Raw genomic sequence first — 23,366 nt, forward strand, 5'->3', positions numbered from 1 at the left:
GGACTTCCTAGGGTGTGAGAACCTTTCCTCCTTCACAACTCCCTCCCTGGGGCACAGGTCCCATCCCAACTCCTTTTTCTTTTTTCTTTTGTCCTTATGTGGAGGTTTTCTTGCCCTTTCGGAAGTCTGAGGTCTTCTGCCAGTGTTCAGTAGATGTTCTGTGCAAATTGTTCCACTTGAAGATGTGTTTCAGATGTGTTTGTGGAAGGAGGTGAGCTCCACATCCTACTCCTCAGGCATCTTGATTCCTCCTCATAATGCATATAACTTGTACAGAAATTTCTGCTATTAGTCCAGAAAGTTTTTCATTTAACGTTGCTTACATTTTAAAGATAACTGCAGTCAGAATAATAGGTTAAAATGTGAGCTTTTATAAATAGAACAAAAATTACTGTTTGTATATTTATTGCCTTTCCCTTTCCCAAGGCCACTAAAGAGATTCCACTTTGTTTCTTCCCTACACTTGACTTCTGAAAGGCTTTAGCAGGAAGCAATTTTGAGATTCTACGAGGGCAGGTGGGGAGGGAAAAAAGGGTGAGGGAGTAATTTTTCTGGGAGTTTTATGGAGTGGGAATCTGGGAAAGCCTGGGTGTGAGGGAGTACATGAGAGAAGAAAGAAGGATTTTTAAAAGTATTGTTCAAGAAATGAAAATAAAGAACTTCAGTTATTTTGAAATTAGTCTTTGACTGTCATCGGGTTCCTCTGGCCACAACACAGCTTGGGATAACATAGGTGAATGATTTAATAAGACTGGGAATATCAAAAGATTTATATCAGTAATTGAGATGGGAGTATGGGGGCAGAGAGCACAAGCTAATATGGAAGTGGAAGGTGTTGCTACATTGATTGTTGTTCCTTTCAGTTACTGTCGATCAAGATTTGTTTATTCTTTTTATTTATTTATTTTTGGCTCTGTTGAGTCTTCATTGCTGCACGCGGGCTTTCTCTAGTTGTGGCGATCAGGGGCTACTGTTCATTGCGGTGTGCGGGCTTCTCACTGTGGTGGCTTCTCTTGCTGCGGAGCACGGGCTCCAGGTGCGTGGGCTTCAGTAGTTATGGCACGCAAGCTCAGCAGTTGTGGCTCAGGGGCTCTAGAGTGCAAGCTCAGTAGTTGTGGCACACAGGCTTAGTTGCTCCGCAGCATGTGGGGTCTTCCCGAACCAGGGATCGAACCCATGTCCCCTGCATTGGCAGGCGGATTCTTAACTACTGTGCCACCAGGGAAGTCCCTGTTTATTCTTTTAAGGAACAAATTATGTAGCTGATTTATGACCTACAACTTTTATAACATAAATAACAATTACACTTTTTTTTCTTGGGCACTGAATTTTATGTTGGCTTGGGAGAAGGGAACATAGGAAGGAGAAGTGGAGTAAAATTTCACTCAGTATGTCTTTCCTACATATGAAACAAACTTGCCAAGTCTATATTTTCTCTTTTTGTCCTGTCATCCATCATATTCTGCTCTATAATATTAGCCAAAGTGATAACATTTTCTCTAATTGGAAATGTAGGACATAGTCTGTAAAGTAACTAGACGTCAGATGCATTCTTCAAGATTTTAATGATATCAATCAACATGGCAGTCATTTTCTTTCTTTTAACCTTATCTATTGTTTCAGCATTCAAAATTAAATTTAGGAAGATACAACAGGTAAAAAGATTCCTAGAGTAATCCTTCACATAGTAACTGTTAAGAGAATGGTCTTTGATATTATTTATGTACGTAGCATAAACATTACATGCTATTTCTATATATAAACTTCCAAAAGGGGGAAGGGAGAGTAATTTTTATTGACTCACTGATACCTCAGATTTTTTTTAAAAGAAACATTGCCTTTATTTGACTGGATTGTTTCATTTCATTATCAACATTTCTGATTTCATCTGGCTTAAAACACCTAGTATTATTACTTTAGAGCAGAATCGATTGGTCATGTAAGAAAAATGGTCGCTTGGGGCCTTTCAGCAGAACCTACCATGTAAGGCTAATCTTTCATAGATTAGAAAGATGGATCACCAGTGTTATTGTTTTTATTTCTGTGAACGCAGAAATTGGAAAAGGAATTGAAAACGTAGAGGTGGTAAGGACTAATTCATTTATGCATTTTGTTGGTAATATGATCTTGTAATGATAGTTTTACTATCATTAACACTCAAATTACTTCATGAACAAAATGAAATCTCAAATTTAGTAATTAGGTGAGTTCAGAAACAGGTACACAGCTAATGGTCTTGCAAACTAGAAAAAATCCATTAGTTGGAAATTATCTGTGCATTGTTTTCTTGCAGGAAACAAATCACAAGACAGTGGCATAGCAGAGATGGAAGAACTTCCCGTACCACATAACATCAAAATAAGCAACATTACGTGTGACTCATTCAAGATTTCATGGGAAATGGATTCAAAATCAAAAGACCGTATTACACACTATTTCATTGACCTCAATAAGAAAGAGAACAAGAACTCCAATAAATTTAAACACAAGGTAAAATTCTAAATATCCTTGTATTCATTTGTATCTTAAAGCTTTCTAAGTATGAGGACATTTTGAAAGAAGGAATAAGGTTCTATTAATTACTAATATGATATATTTGACATTGGGAAGAATAAAAATTATATGTCATTTAAAAGCCCTATTCCTTCAAGGAATTGTGTAAGAAAATGAAATGCCAAATATATGGGTAAAATACATTTTTTTCTGGGAAAGCTGAAATCTTGACTCTCATACAGACATAAAAATTAACGTGTTAAAGATTTTCTTTAACACATTAATGAGGTAACTGATGAGGTATTACAGCCAATTCAAAGGATGATCCAGAAAAAGACATTTTTATGGATCAGGATATTGAAATAAATGTTTAAGTGGAGGCAAAACTGGTATGGGGTGGGGGAAGAGCAAGGGCAGGCAAGGAGGATTTTACTTCCACTGGGCAAAATTCACTTACATGTACTTAGACAAGAATAACTGAATTGTTATCAGTAGTCTACAAATTACAGAGTTGTAAAATAGATTCCACAAAATCAGAAGATAGCCAGAAGAGTGTGCTGTAGTCAATTAACAGTTTTCCACTGAAGCACACGTTTTTCCCTATAACTGCCAAATGAAGAATGTCATGGCAGCTTATAGACTGTAGGATATTTGTTAAAATACCTAAGGGCTGAAAATTGCTTTATGTGGTCAATTTTATTTTATGGTTTGAGAATAAAAATTAACCTTTAGGTGTTTTAGACATGTAACAATTCTCTGATATTTATTCTCTTACCTGTCTGCTTATCACATATCTTTTCTGATACATACATTCCTTCAGATGTAGCTGTCGAGAGGATAACAGTAATCTGGCTTAAGAATTCTTTCTTATGTTTCAGTATTTTCACTGATATGAAACTGATCTTATTTTAATACTGATAATAAATTTTAACTTGGCAAATCTTTTGGAAGAATTGTCTTATCTGGAAATTATGCATTTTACTAGATGTGCAATTACACATACTAATGGTAAGTGAGGCTTATACACACAGATAAGTGTGACAGAGAGAACAAGATTGATGTCATTATTTTCCCATGTTCCAATTTTAATTATTCCTTCTAGTGTTGGATATCCTCTTTGCTGACATTTGCTTTCTTAAATTAGCTTTGAAATATTTAGTATTAAATGGTGAGGAGTCAAGATTTGACCCCCTTTCTTCATTCCATACTTAATCTTTGGAAATATAATGAATACTCAACTAGCAGGTTTATTTACCTTATTAATCATTGTTTAAAAATACCTGAACTTTTCTGTGACACATAGGCTCCATACTTGAATACAAGTAAAGCAAATGTTACCTCATTTGTATGTAAAACAGAATCATTTAAAAATATTTATTTAAAAAATATTCTGTCCCTTGACATATAAAATATTTAGTAATGGGCTACTCTGATAAAATTATTGCATAGTATATATTAAACAAATATATTTTAAAATGCTAAATCTGTTGAATTTTTATTTCATGTTTCTGTTTTTTGTATTGTTTTATCATTTAGTATTAGAATATTGCATTTTAAGGAGCATTATTAAAGAGTGTACAGAGAATAACATTATACTAGAAATCAAGAAAACAAATCCAAGTACATTTATGTCATTAACTTAGCTGTATGATCTTGGCATGTCTCTTGATCAAATTGGGCCTTAATTTGTACATCTGAAGAATAAGAGATTTGAACATAGTAATTGCTAAATATCTTTAAAAAGGAAACTTGTGTCATCAGCCAGGAATTTAATAAGTTACTCCACATTGTTTACAACTGATTCAAGTTATACTACTAAATTAATTCATTTCCTTCCTCCCTCCCTTCCTTTCTTTCTACTTTTCTTTCTTCCTTGCTTAGGATGTTCCAACAAAACTGGTGGCAAAAGCTGTTCCCTTGCCGATGACTGTCCGTGGACACTGGTTTTTGAGCCCAAGAACTGAGTATACAGTAGCAGTGCAGACCGCCTCAAAACAAGTTGATGGTGATTATGTTGTGTCTGAATGGAGTGAAATTATAGAATTCTGCACAGCAGGTAAGAGAACTGGGTATAAATACAAAAAAAAACACCTTATTTAATAGTTCCTGGAAAACTAATTATAGAAAATACATTCTTTTTTATAATTATGAAGTGATATGTATTGCATTGGTCATTTTTGCATTGCCAGTAGCATCATGTGACAGAACAAATTGATTAGAAGTAGTGGAGGTTCTCAGCAAAAACTGGGTAATGGCATTAAATTACTTCTGTGCTACATGCACAGTCTGATTTTTCAAAGTAAAGGCTTTGCAAATAAAAATTGATGCAGTATAAAAATATACTCAGCATATTTTGCGATTCATTTTGAGAGAGAGAGAGCTTTTTCCTTCCTCTTTTTTTCTTCATTTCTTACTTTCACAGTCTTGAAAGAAAAAAACCAGGAACATCATTCTCTAATTTAAGGGAATGGAGGCAGATTGCAATGACTTTACCTAGCAGATATGTTACTGGATTTTTGACTTGAATGCTGATAATCTATCTCTAAACTAGTGTCGTGTGTGTGTGTGTGTGTGTGTGTGTGTGTGTGTGTGTGAGAGAGAGAGAGAGAGAGTGTGTGTGTGTGTGTCTTTGCTTCATTAGAAAGTACTGCATAGGTTCCTTAAAAAACTAAAAATCGAACTACCATATGACCCAGCAATCCCACTACTGGGCATATACCCGGAGAAAGCCATAATTCAAAAAGAGTCATGTACCACAGTGTTCATTGCAGCTCTGTTTACAGTAGCCAGGACATGGAATCAACCTAAGTGTCCAGCGACAGATGAATGGATAAAGAAGATGTGGCACATATATACAATGGAGTATTACTCAGCCATAAAAAGAAACAAAATTGAATTATTTGTAGGGAGGTGGATGGACCTAGAGTCTGTCATACAGAGTTAAGTAAGTCAGAAAGAGAAAAACAAATACTGTATGCTAACACATATATATATGGAATCTAAAAAAAAAAAAAAAAATGCTTCTGAAGAACCTAGGGGCAGATCAGGAATAAAGATGCAGACGTAGAGAATAGACTTGAGGACACGGTGAGGGGGAAGGGTAAGCGGGGATGAAGTGAGAGAGTGGCATGGACATATATACACTAACAAAAGTAAAATAGATAGCTAGTGGGAAGCAGCCACATAGCACAGGGAGATCAGCTCGGTGCTTTGTGACCACCTAGAGGGGTGGGATAGGGAGGGTGGGAGGGAGGGAGACACAAGAGGGAAGAGATATGGGAACATATGTATAACTGATTCACTTTGTTATAAAGCAGAAACTAACACACCATTGTAAAGCAGTTATACTCCAATAAAGATGTTAAAAAAAAAGAAAGGACCTCATAGCCATTTGGGATTGGGATATCTGATGTAGAAAGCCCATCCCCTTTGATCTTGAACTGTACCTTAATAGCCCACTGGGTTGTAAATGTTACCATTCATCTTATGCATTTATCTATTTTTTAAATTCATTCAATCAAGAAACAAATATTTATCGAGCACTTAAATAGGTGGTGAAGGGACACAAAAATATCTCTACCTGAACACATCTGTCACCCACTCTTTTTGTCTCTTAGAGAGAGAGGCTGTTTCAACACACAGAAGCTTGTAGAAAAAGTCATAAAAACAGTTTGCCTCACCTATTGCAGGTTGCCTAGCAACTTTCCCCAGCTGAGGCATCCTTCAGATAAATCAGCTATTTTTTTTCCCATAGCCTCACATTAGATTTATTTCAGACTCAGGATGTGCTTAGCTACTGCTTTATCTCAAAATCTTCTGTTTTCTTCTTAATTTCAAACTCAGTATAAAACTTCTCATGTGGATATGTAGAACGGATGAGAGTTTAATTTTAAGTTAACTTCAAATTTATCTTCAAACCCCTTTTGTTTATTCTATGAGGAAGTTGCTGAGGATTGCAACATTCTTTATTGCTAAGGATCTCAGTGTATTAGAGCAAGGAAAATAGTCTCTCTCTGGTACTATATTTCTTCCTAAGATGTCATTGATTATAAGATCCACCATTTTAGGTACTGCTAAGAAAACATTAAACTGCCAATTAAACTGAAACTGTTTTCTTATCACATTTATTGTCACACTCATGCCAGAGATGCTAAAATGTGAAAAAAATACATTTTATAATAGATGACATATGGTATATATCATAGTCCAGTAATCAGTAATTAAATAAAGATTTCAATGCTGTATTAATAGTGTGTAAAGAATTCTCATGTTTACCTGTTTTTGGTGTGTCACATTAGAATTAATATATCCCCTCAACTTTTTTCCTGAATTAAAATTCCTCCTTGGAATCTACCTTATGTTTCACATCTTTCTATTTACTTTTATTGCATCCTACCAGAGAGGTAGACACAGTAAAAGACATGGTATCTTTTGACATTATTTTAATACATGCTATTTTCCATAGGACAGCACCAAACAGCATCATAGTATTTGTTCATTTTTTAAAAAAAGAGCTACTATTTACCTGCTAAAACCCCATTTGACATTAGGGAAAGGCATGAAATAGTATTTTTTCTTTAGCTTAAGGAAGACCTTTGGCATTTTCAGTTCAGAAATATCCATCTATCTAGATGCACACATTCACTCTTTTCTATAATCTATATAACTACATGAGTACATGTTTTATTTCTATGTATATAAAGAAAAACCTTTTTGTCTTCTTTCCTTTAGATTGATCCCCTATTGCTCTTTTATTCAAATACATCCCATAATTCTTCTAAGGAATTTATGGGGTAAATAATAAGGAAAATGCCAGCTTATTTTAAATATTCCACAATATTTTTCTATAAATTATATTGCATTTTTATTTTTATGAGTAAAATCTAAGGGGAACTTAGGCTGTTCAAAGCTTGTTTCAGTTTATTAAAATAATTCAGAGCCCTGTTTCACCTAAGCTTTATCAATAACATTGACTGCGTAAATTTTGAGAAAGCTATTTTATATATATTGTCTTTTAATCTAGACATCTAATTCACTCAAAATTTATTGAGCACATATTGTATGCTGTGCACTGTGCAAAGTATTGGAGATAAAACAGAATGCCACTGACTACTTCTAGGCTAATCCATGACAGAGATGAAACCCCATAATAAGTCATAGTTGTCTATATATTTATTTCTTCCCTTAGACTGTGAATTCTTTGAGAGAAAGAAGAATAATTTTTTTATCTTTTAACCTGATCATTTAATTTTGCATGATGCCTTGTACATCATGTTCTGATCTAAATAAATATTTGCTGAGCCACTGAAGCAGTCAGTAAACAAACTATGCTGCCATGAGTAGTTCAACTAGGTTGCTTTTGTTTGAAAAGTCTTAAAATCTTTATAGACCAAAATTTTTGCTTAGATTCTAGTACAGGAGTTTGGCAACAGTCCTCAGTTTTCAAAACAAAAAGTTGGGAAAAGATCAGATTACTTTGAGAGATGCTTTAAACTTTCATGAGTCTTATGTACTCAGAAACTACCAACTAGGAGCCAGAGACCTAGTCTCTAAGTTACTAGCTTTATGAACATTTGGCAAATCATTAAACTGTGACAAGCCTCAATCTCTGCATCAATAAAATGGTCATACTTAATCTACCTTGCCAACCTCACAGATTTAGGGAGTAAATTAAATGAACATTATTATTATTACTCCTTTAAATTCTATTTGCTATTGCTTGCAGGTTACAAGTTTCTTTTATTTGATTCATCAGCTGATTGAAGAAAGGCTACTATGGTGCTGATAGACATTACTAGGGTTATGCAGAGTCTGTATTCCGTATTTAACATTTTGGTTTCAGGATCTTTAATTTCAACGAGTGAAAAAAATGCAAGGGTATTCATAAAAGCAACCATAAACTATAACAAAAATATTTTTGTAGAAAGAAAAAATGTGCCAAAGACAATGAATGTTTTCTTTTTTAAGTGCAGTTTCCTATTCACTAAGATGAATTTCCTAAAAGTAAATTTTAATAATCTACAATTTATTAAGCATGTAGTTGATACTTTTGATAATGTATTTTTAATAACAGACTTTTTGTTTTTTTCAGACTATTCAAAAGTTCATCTAACACAACTGTTGGAGAAGGCCGAAGTGATTGCAGGACGGATGCTTAAATTTTCTGTTTTTTATCGTAACCAGCACAAAGAATATTTTGACTATATTCGGTAAGAATCCAAACATATATATACTGATTTGCTTTACTAAGTGCCATTCCAAATTCTAGGCTCAGGTTTCTCTTGAGTCTGCTTCTGTGAAATAGCAATTTTTAATTTTCTTCTCAAAATAATTATACTATGACTTTATTTCCCAGAAAAATTAAGTAGAAAAAATCAGATCATGGGATTTTTTTCCACTTCACTTAGATTCCTTTCCATGATCACTTGTAATACCAGTTCCTGTCTATTTGAGTGGAAGATCATAAACCTCCAGGGTTAAGATTGGTGAGCATGTCTTGTACAGATACACACTCCTCCAATTCCCAATAACTCAGTGCCTTCTGTCTCATACCAACTACTAAATTTTCTCCTCTTCCTGTGGGTCACTGAAAATGAGAGAATAAAAGGGTGACTGGTTCATGAAACACGGTGAATCAGGTGGGATTTTCGGGCTTCTGCCTACGTAGAAATCTCTCAGCCATTATCTTGGGTTAATTATTCATGAGGAAAATCTCCTTTGTTTACCTTTGAATTCTAGTGTTCAGTAGTATTTCTAAGATATCCTATGTTTGTCCCTGAAAGCAGTTTCCAAGAATTCAAAAGAATTCCATGTCACAAGTAGTTTTAATACTTACAGCTCTTTCATATTTGTAGAAGAAAATTTCAAGAGAGTAAATAGGCAGGTGTGTGTTTTAAAGTGAGACTGAAGCTTTTAAATTGATATAGGTTCTAAAACTTTTACACAGCAATCCCTATAATTTGTCATTTTAAAAGCCTTGATCTCACTTTGTAAACTCTAAAGTATTCTTGACAGGATTTTATGTGAAAAAAAATTAGGAAGTTCTGTTGTGGTTTTTTTGTTTCATAACTCTCCAGTTTTTCTTAAATCAAGATCATGGTTACAGATCTAAATAAACTCCAAGCTGTGGAACATGCAAAGAGAATCAGAGAGAAAGGTGAATTTAGGCATGTGTTCTTCAAATTAAGTAGTTTGCAATATCATGTATTTTGACATATTTTGATCGTGAAAACTATTCCTGCCTTATGTCTGAATATCCTATAAAGTTCAGTCCATAATTCTGTTTGCTGGCAAATTATTTACCCTTCAATCTATATAATTCATAGTAGATGCCATTCACTAAATTAAGTGAATATGAGCTGAGAGACAGAACACAAATTATTATACTTGTCAACTGTTGAATGGGAATGACCATATATGACTTAACAAAAAAGGTACTTCTTTGTATTTGTTAAGCATAAAATTAGAAATAAAAAAGATCCACAGTTGCTATTTTGTTTAACAGTAAATAATACATCAATAGAATAAATAAATACATGTTTGGTACTAGGTTTAGATTCCCGGAACATTGCCAGTGTCTATTTTAGGTGGCCACTGGAGGTCACTATTTCTCTGATTTTTCTCTGTCCTTTGGGTGGGAATTGACCTGTTTTCAGGACCTTAGATACTCTAGAATTTGCTCCATCTGTCTTCAAAAATTCTTCCAAGAAGAAAAAAGATAAAGACGGGGAGCATGGAAAATGGAAAAAAATTATTGTATGATTGATTCCAATATACTAGTATAAAAGATGTATTTACTAACAAGGAAATTTACCTTTGTTGGATTTTCTATGATAGTTGTAAAATTCATGTGAGTTATATTTTGATGCAGTTATATACATATATATATAAAATATATACTTGCCAAGGCATGGGTACAGTTTTTCAACATTGCTTTTTTAAAAAGCTCTATTAACTGAAGCCATATTAGCATCAGTGGATCTTGATTTTCTTTAAATCTTCTAGGACTTGTTAAACATTTCTTGTGTCTTCTCGATCTGTGCCTCCATTCTTTTTCTAAGATCTTGGATCATCTTTGAATTATTTTGGGGGAAGATTGCCTAACTCCACTTCACTTACTTGTTCTTCTGGGTTTTTATCTTGTTCCTTCATCTGGAATATACTCCTCTGCCGTCTCGTTTTGTCTGACTTTTCTGTGTTTGCGGTCTCCTTTCCGCAGGCTGCAGGATCGTAGTTTCTCTTACTTCTGGTGTTTGCACCCTTGTGGGTGAGTTTGGGTCAGGGGCTTGTGCAGGTTTCCTGGAGGGAGGGACTGCTGTCTGCCCACTGGTGTGTGGAACTGTGTGTTGTCCCTCTGGTTGACAGGGCCATGTCAAGGGGTGTGTTTAAAGTGGCTGTTGAGCTCAGTACAACTTTAAGCAGCCTGTCTGCTGATGGTTGGGGCTGTGTTCTCCCTTTGCTGGTTGTTTGGCCTGAGGCATCCCAGCACTGGAGCCTGCAGGCTGTTGGGTGGAGCCAGGTCTCAGTGCCCAAATGGCCACCTCTCAGAGAGCTCGTGCCAATCAATATTTTATGGGGCCTCCACCTCCAGTCTCCTTGCCCCTCCTCTGCACCGCAGCCAACCCACACCTCCCCAGGAGACCCTCCACAACACACAGGGTGGTCTAGCCCAGGCTCCTGTGGAGTCACTGCTTTGTTCTGGGTCCCAGTGTACGGGAAATCTTGTGTGCACCCTCCAAGAGTGCAGTTTCTATTTCCCCCAGTCCTGTGGAGCTCCTGCGCTCAAGCCCTGCTGGCCTTCAAAGCCAAATGCTCTCGAGGCTCCTCCTTCCGATGCCAGACCCTCAGGCTATGAAGCCTGACCTGGGGCTCAGAACTATCACTACTGTGGGAGAACCTTTGGGATATAATTATTTTCCAATTTGTGGGTCTCTCACCCAAAGGGTATGGGATTTGATTATACCACGGAAGTGCCCCTCCAACTGACTCATTGTGGCTTCTTGTCTTCAGGTGTAAAATATTTTTTTCATCTTTTCCAGTTATATGCCCAGAAGTGGGATTGCTGGATCATATGCTAACTCTATTTTTAGTTTTTTAAGGAACCTCCATACTGTTCTCCATAGTGGCTGTACCAATTTACATTCCCACCAACAGAGTAGAAGGGTTCCCTTTTCTCCACACCCTCACCACCATTTATTGTTTGTAGACATTTTGATGATGGCCATTCTGACTGGTGTGAGGTGATATCTCATTGTAGTTTTGATTTGCATTTCTCTGATAATTAGTGACATTGAGCATATGTTCATGTGCCTATTGGCCATCTGTATGCTTCTTTGGAGAAATGTCTATTTAGATCTTCTGCCTATTTTTTTTTATTGGGTTGTTTGTTCTTTATTGTTGAGTTGTATGAGATGTTTGTATATTTTGGAAATTAAGCCCTTGTCAGTCACATTGTTTGCAAATATTTGTTTCCCAGTCTGTAGGTTGTCTTTTCATTTTGTTTTTGATTTCCTTTGCTGTGCAAAAGCTTATAAGTTTGATTAGGTCCCATTTGTTTATCTTTGCTTTTATTTCTATTGCCTTGGGAGACTGACATAGGAAAGCATTGGTACAATTTACATCACAAAATGTTTTGCCTATGATCTCTTCTAGGAGTTTTATGGTGTCCTGTCTTATATTTAAGTCTTTAAGCCAGTTTGCATTTATTTTTGTGTATGGTGTGAGGCAGTGTTCTAACTTCATTGATTCACATGAGCCTGTCAAGCTTTCCCAATGCCACTTGCTGAAGAGACTCTTTTCTCCATTATGTATTCTTGCTTCCTGTGTCAAAGATTAATTGACCGTAGGTGTGTGGGTTTATTTCTGGGATCTCTGTTCTCTTCCATTGATCCATATGTCTGTTTTTGTGCCAATACCATGCTGTTCTGATTACTGTAACTTTGTAGTATTGTCTGAAGTGTGGGAGGGTTATGCCTCCAGCTTTGTTCTTTTTCCTCAGGATTGCTTTGGCAATTCTGGGTCTTTTATGGTTCCATATAAATTTTAGGATTATTTGTTCCAGTTCTGTGAAAAATGTCATGGGTAATTTGATAGGGATCACATTAAATCTGTAGATGGCTTTGAATAGTATGGCCATTTTAACAATATTAATTCTTCCACTCCAAGAGCATGGGATACCCTTCCGTTTTTCTTACTGTGCCTCCCATTGGTATAACTGAAATGGAAGGGACCAAGGAACAGGAAGAACTGGATGATACAGTCCTAGCCCACAGTGGAAGGTGAAAAGGGTAGAGAATAGATCTGAGTGGGGTAAAGGGAGATAACCAGCTCTGTTGTAAGGAAAATGTAGGCAAGAGGGCCTGATTAGTAAACTGTGTCTGGGTAAAAAAAAAAAACTAAAGCAAAAAAAGAAACAAGATGCTTTTGTACCAATGTACATGGACAACATTCATTTTAGATCTAAATTCTGGCATACTTTAAAGAAACATTCAACATATTTAACCAGTATTGTTAATCCAGTTTTCTCTTCACCAGGCCACTTCTAAAATCCAGTAGGCATATAATGGATGTGGTTTCAGCCATAAGATTTCTAATTTCACTTTGGTTTTCCTGGTCAGGAAATTTATTATGTAAAAGACCTCTGAGGTTTGTAGCAGAGCATCCTTACCTTAGAGTCAAGGCTAAAATTTAGCCTTCTATAGGAAATGTTAAACAATGCATTCTCCTTGATCTGATGGTAGGATGGATGAGCACTCAGGCTTTTAATAGTAGACAGTAGACCTTTACGCCTATCACCATTAAACTCTGTAAATCAGTAGCTTTACCACTGTCATACCAAGCAGTGACCATTTATTTTCTCTTGCAGAGAACATCATGGGAATGCTATGCAGCCCTCTGTCAAGGATAACAGTGGTAGCCATGGCTCTCCTATCAGTGGAAAATTAGAAGGCATCTTCTTCAGCTGCAGCACTGAATTCAATACTGGGAAGCCACCCCAGGATTCACCTTATGGAAGATACAGGTTTGAGATTACAGCAGAAAAACTTTTTAACCCCAATACTAACTTATACTTTGGGGACTTCTACTGTATGTACACTGCTTATCATTATGTGATTCTTGTCATTGCCCCTGTGGGATCACCAGGAGATGAATTTTGTAAGCAGCGCCTTCCTCAACTAAATTCCAAGGATAATAAATTTTTGACCTGCAGAGAAGAAGATGGGATGCTGGTTTACCACCATGCCCAGGATGTCATTTTAGAAGTCATTTACACTGACCCTGTGGATCTTTCTCTAGGCACTGTGGCAGAAATCACTGGTCATCAGCTTATGAGTTTATCTACTGCAAATGCAAAGAAAGATCCCAGCTGCAAAACCTGTAATATTAGTGTTGGACGTTAATGCCCACTTTTCTTAGTCCCCTTTCTTCCCTTAGGAGCACTGATCCTCTGTTGTCCATTTTCATCACCAGATGTCTTCCACTGAAGCATGCACATGCCGCTCTCACCAAAAGCAAACTGCCACTTATCAAATTTCATTCAGAGCTGTTTTAGTGTTTCCTATTCCCTACCCTTCCCCCTCCTTTCAATGCTGAAATATCCTAAGTTGTCCTTCTGACACTCTGTTGCCTAGATGCTGCAATGTTTTAATTTTTCCTTTATGCCAAACATAACCAATTATATAAACTGCTTTAGCAAAATACAAAGTAATGGAAAATAATGGCTTATAAATGGTGTTTAAATATGCACTCATTTTAATCTACTGAGCAAATATTGGGGTTATTCCAAACCGCATGAAAGGGTGTAATTGCAGCATGAATTAAATCTTGAAGCCTAGAATTGTCAGCACTTCCAACTTGTTGTTTGACAGTGTTATTTATGTTATTTATATTAGCTAACAGGAAACAACTACTGTGTTTCAACATAATAAATATAATAGAAAAATATTTTATTTGTATTGTATAAAATATTTACAATCTTATAGAATATATAGAGTTACATTTTAATAGCAATTGTATACATGTCACGAAACCATTTCCCTTATCAAAGATGTAGTTTGTAAACCTCAAATAGTTGTGTATCTGTTCTGTTACAAGTAGATGACTTTAATTAAACAAATTTATGAAGGACATTATTCTGATTTATAAAATATCAGGTAAATACAGAGAAAACAATAAGCCTGAAATAGTCTGCTTCAGAAATAGTCAATATTCTTCCCATCCAAACTATGTGAAAGTGTGAATGTGTTCAACACCATGCGTAAACATTACAGAAAAGAGAAATATAAACATGGTTGGTACAAGAGAAAATGTGGACCTCTTACTTATTTTTACAAAAGCAAAAGTAATAAACAGGTGATTGATTTAGTACAAAACTGCACACGCTAAAGTGGATGAAGCAAATAAAATATCCTGGCTTCTTTCCCAAGGTGTCATAGCAACAATTTCTAAACCTTTCATTTTATACAGATGGAGAACAACTATATAGTTCATGGGAAAGTTTTTTGACTTCACAAAGTATAGACCTTGGAACATTAAAAAAAAAAATTTCCAATGGAAAAATAGTTATATAATCTTATAGTAAACAAAGATTAGCAATCATAACTATGATCACATTAGATTATATACTACAGACACATCTATCCAAAATACCTATTTTCAAATTTTAATATAATATTTTATTTTAATATAAACATCTGTTATATAGACAAAGATAATTCACAAAGTACATGCTATCAGAATGAACTTTGGTAATCAGAAATGTAAAATTTTAAGTAACAGATAAAATAATGTGCTATTTTTATATAGAAATAAAAAATTATCAGTGACACATTCTCGTATATTTTAGGGTGCTGAAAGCCTAGCAGATTTAAGGAACAAGGTAGTAGATTTTTTTTTAATCACTTAAAAATCTATTAGAAGTTTCAAATAAATTACATTCTTACTAGCTGTATTCCTTCCTACATAAAATAAAGTTTCTTTTCTTCCTCTTACTGATTTTTTAAAATTATGCTCTTTTCCATATGTCAATATAAGCAATCTTTGGACACTAAGTAGACTTTCTTAACCAGTAGCCCATTTAACAGGTGGATGCTTTGTATTATTTAGATTTGATAAAATAGATGTTTTCTGAAATAATTATATTGACTGTGCATTTTCTCCCTGGCCTGGAGAAGACTGAATTTTATTTTCCAATTATACTGTTCCTTTTTGTATCTCCTCCCTTTTTAATCCCTTCTACTCATTTATAATTACACTTGCCATCCATTCTTAAAAACAGCTAATACACTAAAGTGCTTCAATTTTCATTTGTCATAACTACTTAGCAAGAACGGCAGAGGAAAATAAACTTGACTTATCTTGGGTCAAAGTGATCACAAACATTTCCTGAACCTCAAATAGTTTTGGCCACATCTTGCTTGCTGATGAGGACCTCTAATAGTCTCAGTTTGGCTTTTATATGCTTGTATTCATAGTACTCATCTGCCATTGGTATCCTATCTTCCTTTTGTGGACTTCTGCAAAAAAGAAAATACCGTCCATTAGTTAATAATGAACCAAGTCATTAAAAATCCTTTTCTAACTCTTACATGAGAAAAGTACAGGGTAGCAGTTTCCACTTGATTTTTTCATCATGTCTTTTTTCCCTTCCCTTTCACCTTCGTTCACTCCCTCTTCCACATGTTACTAGGTTTCAATGTAACAGTACTCTGAGAAGTTAAATATTTTAAGTGTTTTGCAAATATATCCAGTGCATAAACATATAACGTTGGGGCAAGTGAAAAGTTTCGAGGGAAATAAAAACCAGAACCCTCAAGGCATTCTTATCTAGTCATTCTCCCATGATCCATGCCTATGTAGAATGTTCAGCCCTTACAGTGATAGTTGCATTTTAAAATATTAACCTAAAGATACAACAGAAATTACATTAACAGAAATAACTTATAAATTTATGGTAATAGGAGAAGAAACTAAGTAGTTAACCTTACAAACACGAAATATTTCTAAGTTTTCCTGTAATTATAATACCTAACTCTGCTAATGTATAGTAGAAGAATCACTGAGAAGTTTTTTTAAGGAATTTGAGTCTAAATTTCAGTGGTTCTCTTTGCACACTATTTGTACTAGGACTAGGCATATGATGATGCACATAATTTTATACATATGACTTCTAACTACCAGATGTTCTTGACACTTATCTTGAAGAATAATTGGATAGCATCTGGAGTTAAAACCATTGCCTTCCCAGAAAAATACATCGCCAGGATATGTTTTCTAAAGGAAAGTAGTTACTTCAGGATCTCAGAAGGGTCTTTCCTCCTTTGTTAATAAAGATGGCCAACTGCTTTTAAAATATTTCCAACCATGACTTTGAAATACAAGGGGTGGGTACACAGGTGAGGTCACCACAATTGCCACTGAATATAAATACAGATACTCTCCAATATTAGTATGGCTGAAAACACTTAATATTTTACCTACACCCCTTCTCTTTTCCCAGTACTGATAAAGATACATTTATATTACTTCCAAATAAAAGAACAGCTAATCTATAAAGATTCCCTATGAATGCAGTTACCTACTTATGTTTTAACACTACATTTACTGCCCTGAAATTTCTAGTTCAGAACTCAGAACAGCACACAAATCTTTGGACACGGTTCCTCTTAAATGCTGTCTCAATTATTTAACATAATTGCTTTGCCTCCCTTCAATATTCTGAGCCAAACTTATCAACTGGGTGTCTAAATACCACCTTAATTTGTGTAAACATATCTAAGTGAAGAGATGTTCTAATTTATAGGGAAATAGTATAAGCCATTATGCAATTGTCCCTGGTCCTTCATACTCCATTTTAGCTAATAAACAAGAGTTCATTGGCCAGAGTGAAAATTTTTGCTAAGTATTTCCTTAAGCAGTTTTCTCATTATATAAAACATACTGAAGTGTTTAGCACAGTTCCTGGCTCATAACTGTTAATGTCATATCTAGATAATTATGCTTCTCACATGATGAATATTACCAAGAACACTTACAGTACCTTAAAATATTTAGTAATCCATTTGCCTGGTTATTTTAGCTATGTACAGTTAACCCTTCCCAATGAAATATTTTAGGAAAACAAGATCCATATTTCCTAGCCATTCAACCATTTGATTTTACTTGTAATATAGCACTACTTCTGCATTTAGTTTAAGTGTATTACCACAAGAGGGCATATAACCTCAATCAAGTATTAGGCATATCTGAAGTGAGTTTAGGACTCACTGGTGCATTAGAATGCTATACACATAACTAACTTCCCTGTATATCAAAGGCATGCCAAGTGCCATTGCAGACCCATTTGGCAGGACTAGTTAACATACTGGGAAGTTCTCAAACTCTTTAAGTTTCTGGGTTCAGATAGGTTAAAAAAAATGTAAAAGTTGTATGGAAATTTTGTAAAGGACAAAATGGAAATGGAAAAAGAAAACAAGAAATTATGTTTTATATTCTAAATTTAACAACTGTGTAACATTTCTCACTAGATAACATCAGCAGAAAGGTAAGTAACTTGGACTTATAACAGTCAACTTGAAGATTCCACTAGAAAACTAGGTGGGTTACATCTGTACTTGCTAAATGCAAAATGTTTGAGAGGTCCAGTCCTAGTGAACAGCCCTGGAGGACTGAAATAGAAAGTTACTGACTAAGAGGTGAGTAGACCAAACTTTCAGGATGCTTTTAGAAAACAGTCTCTTCTCCATCAGGGCAGCCCTCAGGCTGCTGAAATCAAAGCAATTCAAGAAAGGCAGATACCTAGATGGAGAAGAATACTGAGGAGCCAGTGTATCACAGACTCCTACCTCTGCCACCCTAATAACTCCGTGACTTTGGCAAAGTTACACCCTTTAAAATTTTTTTAAAGACTGACGTCCCACACGACAACTATAGCTTCCCAAAGTTATCCCAGGAACTCTTATTATTTCCTCTTCCAACTGTGGAAACAGGCTCAGGATAGCTAATTGGCTTGTCTCTCTCTCTTCCAGAACTAGATTAATAATCCTTTTCTCATGATTTTATATATATGCAAATATATAATTTTGTTCACAATACACCAAAATTTAGAAGAAACTAATGGAGTGCATAGTGAGACTGGGTTGACACAGAAAAAGAGAGGATATAGCTAAACATTTATTTAAGGGATAGAAAGAATAGGAATGAACTCTTGACCAAATCCTGAAATAAAATAAGGGCAGATCCTGAAGCTTAAAGAATATATTTAAAGCAAATGAAGAATTATTTAATAAAGGAGGGAGTAACCTGTAGAACTAAGTAACCAAGAACAAAGAAGTTATATGGGCTGAAACATTAAATATTATAGTTTTTTTTAAAGGTTTAGGTACATTCAATTGTAATGAGATTTATTATGCAAAGTTAGGGATTTGGGAAGTTCATCTTTTATTTTTTAAAGCTTTGCTGTCTCATACTTGATAGTTACAGCCTCCCATAAAACATACCCAATAATGATACTACCCAAATGTTGCATTAGACAAATCCTGGGTCTAAGTCACTTTGGAAATTATTTATGTCTTATATAAAGTCACTGTTCCTGAAAAAATTACAGCTCACTCTTAACAGCAGTTCTCTAGGAAATATTAGCTTAAAAAATATCTCTGCCCACACTTACCTTCCTGTTTGTTTAAAAAACTGTTCCTCAAATTCTCTTAAGGCTTTCCGAAGTCTCTTCTTGTCAGCCCTAGTTTCTCGGAGATGGTCAAGAAGTACAGGCCTGTATCAGGTAAAATATATACGCTCTGGCATAACTGAGAGCTCATCATGAGCAGAGTTACCGATTTAGCAAAAGCATATTATGATACAGAAGTGTTCTGCCTAAAAGTGTGTCTTTTGAATAAATATGACACATGTAGAGCGTGACCATAGGGGAGCACATCACTGAGAACATTACTTGATGAAAATAATGTCCTAGGAAAATGGAAAGGGCAGACAGGAGGCAAGCAGACTGAGTCCATTATAATAAGTGGTGAGGGTAAAGGCCACATGAATACATGAGGGAGAGACAGACATTTTGGAGGAATACTCATCAGTATTTGGTGATAGACTAAACATAAGAGGCACAAAAGGGAGAGATTTGAAAGAAAATTCTACCCTTAACCTAGAGTATAGGGGGAATGGCAAAACCCTTAGGAATGAAACAAAGACCCAGAGAAAGCTATACTTATGTCACAGATTCTACTCACTTCATTCTAAGACAAGAGAGAAAAGTCATATACTTCAGAGCAGGAATTTTTATCTGGGGAACTTGTGTCTGGTTCCAGAAAGTTTGTGAACTCCCTGAAATGATATATGGGCATTTTCTAAAAAGTAAAAAATTCCATTGCTTTCAAAAAAGTCCAACACCCCCCAAGAAGTTAAGAACAGCTGCTTTAGAACAGCCAGCCAGCCAGCCAACCAACCAAGAAAAAAAGAGAAGAAAAGGAGGGAAGAAGAAAAGGAGAGAGGGAGCCAGGGAGGGAGGGAAAGAGGAGGAAGGGGAGGGAAGAAGGAAGGACTGATGTTCTGCTTCCAAACAGGTCACTCTTCTCTGGGCTGAAACTGGGGTACCAGCTGATATATGCACAGTAAAATCTCAGCTTGCAACCTAGTGCTTGGTCTTGCCTCATATTTATGGGGACTCCATCCCTATCTTGGGGCATATACTCACCACACTATTATACATGTTAAAGAAAACCTCATGATCTGGCCTGTAATATACAAACCAAAGAAGGCCAAATGATCAAGAGGAGTGTCAGCTACTGAATAATGATAATAACAATAATACTACTAATGAAAATCCAAATGGCTCCTGACTGAGTGGCCATGAGGAGAAAAAGGTCAGCTCATTTACTTAAGTCCCAGTCTGGAGAAACTATTTTATCTAAATAGAATAGACTAAGATAAAGGCCCTGACAACTGCTGACCCAGCACAGGATCCCAACTCCTTTTGGTCCAGCATTTTCAAAGGCCAACTCTGCTTTACACACTGCCAAGCATTAGATTGGTGCCAGACCCTGCTGAAAAGATGTGCAAGTGTAGCAAATGGACCATTAGCATTTATGACATCCTTGGGACCTTATTGGGAGCCTTGGTTCCTCATGGCTTTGTCGTCTCAGTTTTCCTGTTAAAAGGATAACCAGATTATGCTTTCTGCTGGATAGCATTTTTTAGAGCGTGTAATAGCTCTTCTGCATTTTGTGTGTACGAACATATAATGTCCCCCAGACCAGAAGGAGTTAAAGGAGACTCCACACTGAGGAGTCACACTCACATGGTGGCCTCATGTAAATTGGACATGGAGAGAGCTGGTTGTTTGATTTCTTTCTTTTCATCTGGTAGCAGGAGCCTAACAGGCTCAGTCTCATTAGAGTAGGTGAGGTGGTCGCCAATAGGAAGGTGGGATGCTGGGTTTGGCAAAGAAAGTTGTTGGCTTCCCTGTGGACAGTCTTCATCAGAGTCTTCTTCCTCCTGCTTATCATAGGAAGAATTAAATAAAGTTACAAAATGCTAAGTGCCTCTTGAGGAGGCAAAACCAGGAAGGGGAACCATAAATAAACACAATGAAAACAGTAGATGATCCCTGTGCCTACTGGGAACCAAGAAGAAAGCAACCAAGAGGAACTCTTGCTCAGTTGCATCAAAAACTTGCAGAAGTTAATGAGCAAAGAAGCACCCATCCTGGGCTAAAATGCTCACCAAGCTCAGATCTCTCTGCTGGGCCAAAGCAGGCACAGACGTCTAGGATATGTTCCGATCTGGGCTGCATTGCCTAGTAATTCTTCCCTTTCACCCAGGCCTTCTGGGCCCCAGCTTCTTAACAGTTATATGGGTTAGGATGAGATGGACCATAGACTTCTTTTGTCATCCAGTAATACCCCAAATCAGGTCCTGGTGTGGGCCACTTTCAGATACAGAGAATACCCAGATAATTGACAAATTCAGGGAAGAGCTCTATGAAGGCCAAAACAAAATCGAGTTACTGCTTAACCTGTTCAGGTAATGCTTATCACAACCAAAAGATTTTCTTGCAAGGAAATCTGAAAATCATACCCCATTTTAAATTATGCTTCCTTAATTGGAAAATTTCAAAGAGTATGAATCACTATTGTCTTTGTCTTTAGAGTTGTGGAAATATAAATGTACTAAAGTATACTTAAATTTGAATTTGTTAATATTTCTTTTAATATTGATATCTTGAGCAAGTGACTGTTCTAATATTGATGGAGTAGGATGTGTGGTGCTTTTCAAGTTCTGTATTCCCATAAATCATTCTTTATTAAAAGTAGTCTAACTCAGTTTCAGTATTCATATTTTCTATTGAAATAAATCTACTTATATCTTGCACAGAGATGGTCAAATGGTACCAAAAACAAATGCTGCATTATATCAAGGAACATACTATCAATTTTATTATTAAAGGAGAAGAATTAACAACACATAGACTAGAACAGCTCTGTTCTGTCTAGCTGTGTTGTTGTAAATTAGGTAATGCCAAACTAAAATCCATCAGTTGTTCTCCTCACCCAAGCAATGAAAGCAAGTGTAATAACTGGCTTCAAAGATAGAATTGCTATCTATTCCTGTTTCACAATAGTTTTAATTATCAGCCACTGTTAAGTATAGTACTGGAGTTGAGGGAGACCACGTTTCTACTTTGTGAAAAAACAACTGGCCTTGTTAGCAGCATATCTTGCAAAGAAGGCTCCTTTATAACGCTCTTGGTGCTGCCTCCCTAACTAAACATCAATACAAAGCACAAGGACAGATTTCTAGTTAATGCAAACATCCCAACTTACAATTGTTGGAATAAGGGAAGGCGTGGACAAGATTTGCTTGATAATTCTGTATCTGTCATAAAGAGGCTTTATGAGGTTCTTGTCTTGCTTAGTTACCTGGAAAACATGAATAATTATTGTTCCTTTCTCGAACAAGAATGAAAACACATCAATGTTTTTAGCAGGCCAAAAAAAAAAAAAAGTTTTGAAGCCTCTAAGGGATTACAACACTAAAATGCAACAGTAATCTTAAAAAGGTAAGTCATTTATAAGACACTGTGTGAAGCACACGCCAATTTTCTTCTAGGAAAGTTTCTTAAAGGATAGGTCCAAGTTTAGAAATACGTTTTTAAAGCTTACTGAAGGACTCCTCAATGTTTAAATGGTAAGGACCCTGTTTTTTAATTACTTCCTCATTCTTAAAAAACCAATGGGTGACCCAAGAGCTATTGATTTTTCTTCTGAAACATGTATTTTATCTGACTTTCAAGATCTTTTATATCTACAGACACCAGCCTTGTCCAGGTCTTCATCACTACATACTTGGATTATATGCTAGCTTACTGGATAAATCTGACATAAACTAAATATTTTGGATAAAAGAGTTAACCTCTCTGAATTCTCAATTTCCTACCTATACAACAAGGAAGTTGGAGTTAAAAAGTTCCTTCCAACCAAAAAACTTTATAACCTCTTGTTTACTGATGTATTCTATTACCCTGCTGCTCTTTGACTCATCCCTAAGCACCATTTTTAACATGTCACAAAGTACATAAAATTTTAAACAGTTTCCTACTTATTAACCATCTACCTACCTACCTATCCCAACCTATCTACCTCTCCAGCCAAAATGACCAAACTCCTCTGCTTGCCTTCATTTTCCTCCCTGATGTGTGTCCTGCATTAAGTTTTCTACATATTTACCACAAACAACCTCCTTTTCATTCTAGTCCAATGGTTCTCACTCAGCAGGTAGTGGGAAGGAAATGGTAGAAATAGCACATAGCATAATTGCCCAAGTGTCCTATCTGACTCTGCCTTCCAGATCCCCTCTGAGAATCCTGA

At 35.9% G+C, this 23,366-nt stretch overlaps 2 protein-coding genes across 15 annotated transcripts in view; one reads left to right on the forward strand and one right to left on the reverse strand.

The window, feature by feature from the left end:
• PHYHIPL (phytanoyl-CoA 2-hydroxylase interacting protein like) overlaps nucleotides 1-20,917 on the forward strand; it is a 102,809-nt gene extending 81,892 nt beyond the window's left edge. Inside the window, exons 2-5 of the mRNA XM_004279969.4 lie at nucleotides 2,294-2,490; nucleotides 4,375-4,549; nucleotides 8,585-8,702; nucleotides 13,358-20,917. Of these exons, the coding sequence (XP_004280017.1) occupies nucleotides 2,294-2,490; nucleotides 4,375-4,549; nucleotides 8,585-8,702; nucleotides 13,358-13,892 (1,025 nt within the window). The 3' untranslated portion in view covers nucleotides 13,893-20,917. The remainder of the gene's footprint in view (nucleotides 1-2,293; nucleotides 2,491-4,374; nucleotides 4,550-8,584; nucleotides 8,703-13,357) is intronic.
• The window catches only part of FAM13C (family with sequence similarity 13 member C), a 155,423-nt gene continuing 146,478 nt past the window's right edge, over nucleotides 14,422-23,366 (reverse strand). For 12 of the 14 annotated variants that reach the window (XM_033406007.2, XM_033406009.2, XM_049696638.1 and 9 more), the window contains 4 exons: nucleotides 22,323-22,418; nucleotides 20,798-20,997; nucleotides 19,160-19,261; nucleotides 14,422-16,007 (listed from right to left, as the gene is read on the reverse strand). In XM_033406007.2, coding sequence (XP_033261898.1) covers nucleotides 15,884-16,007; nucleotides 19,160-19,261; nucleotides 20,798-20,997; nucleotides 22,323-22,418 — 522 coding nt within the window. In that variant the 3' untranslated portion in view covers nucleotides 14,422-15,883. Of the gene's footprint in view, nucleotides 16,008-19,159; nucleotides 19,262-20,797; nucleotides 20,998-21,222; nucleotides 22,419-23,366 lie in introns of those variants that run through there. The other 2 variants (XM_004279967.3, XR_007471154.1) reach the window with 2 other exon arrangements.

Source organism: Orcinus orca, chromosome 14, assembly GCF_937001465.1.
Source record: "Orcinus orca chromosome 14, mOrcOrc1.1, whole genome shotgun sequence".
NCBI classification, from domain to species: domain Eukaryota; kingdom Metazoa; phylum Chordata; class Mammalia; order Artiodactyla; family Delphinidae; genus Orcinus; species Orcinus orca.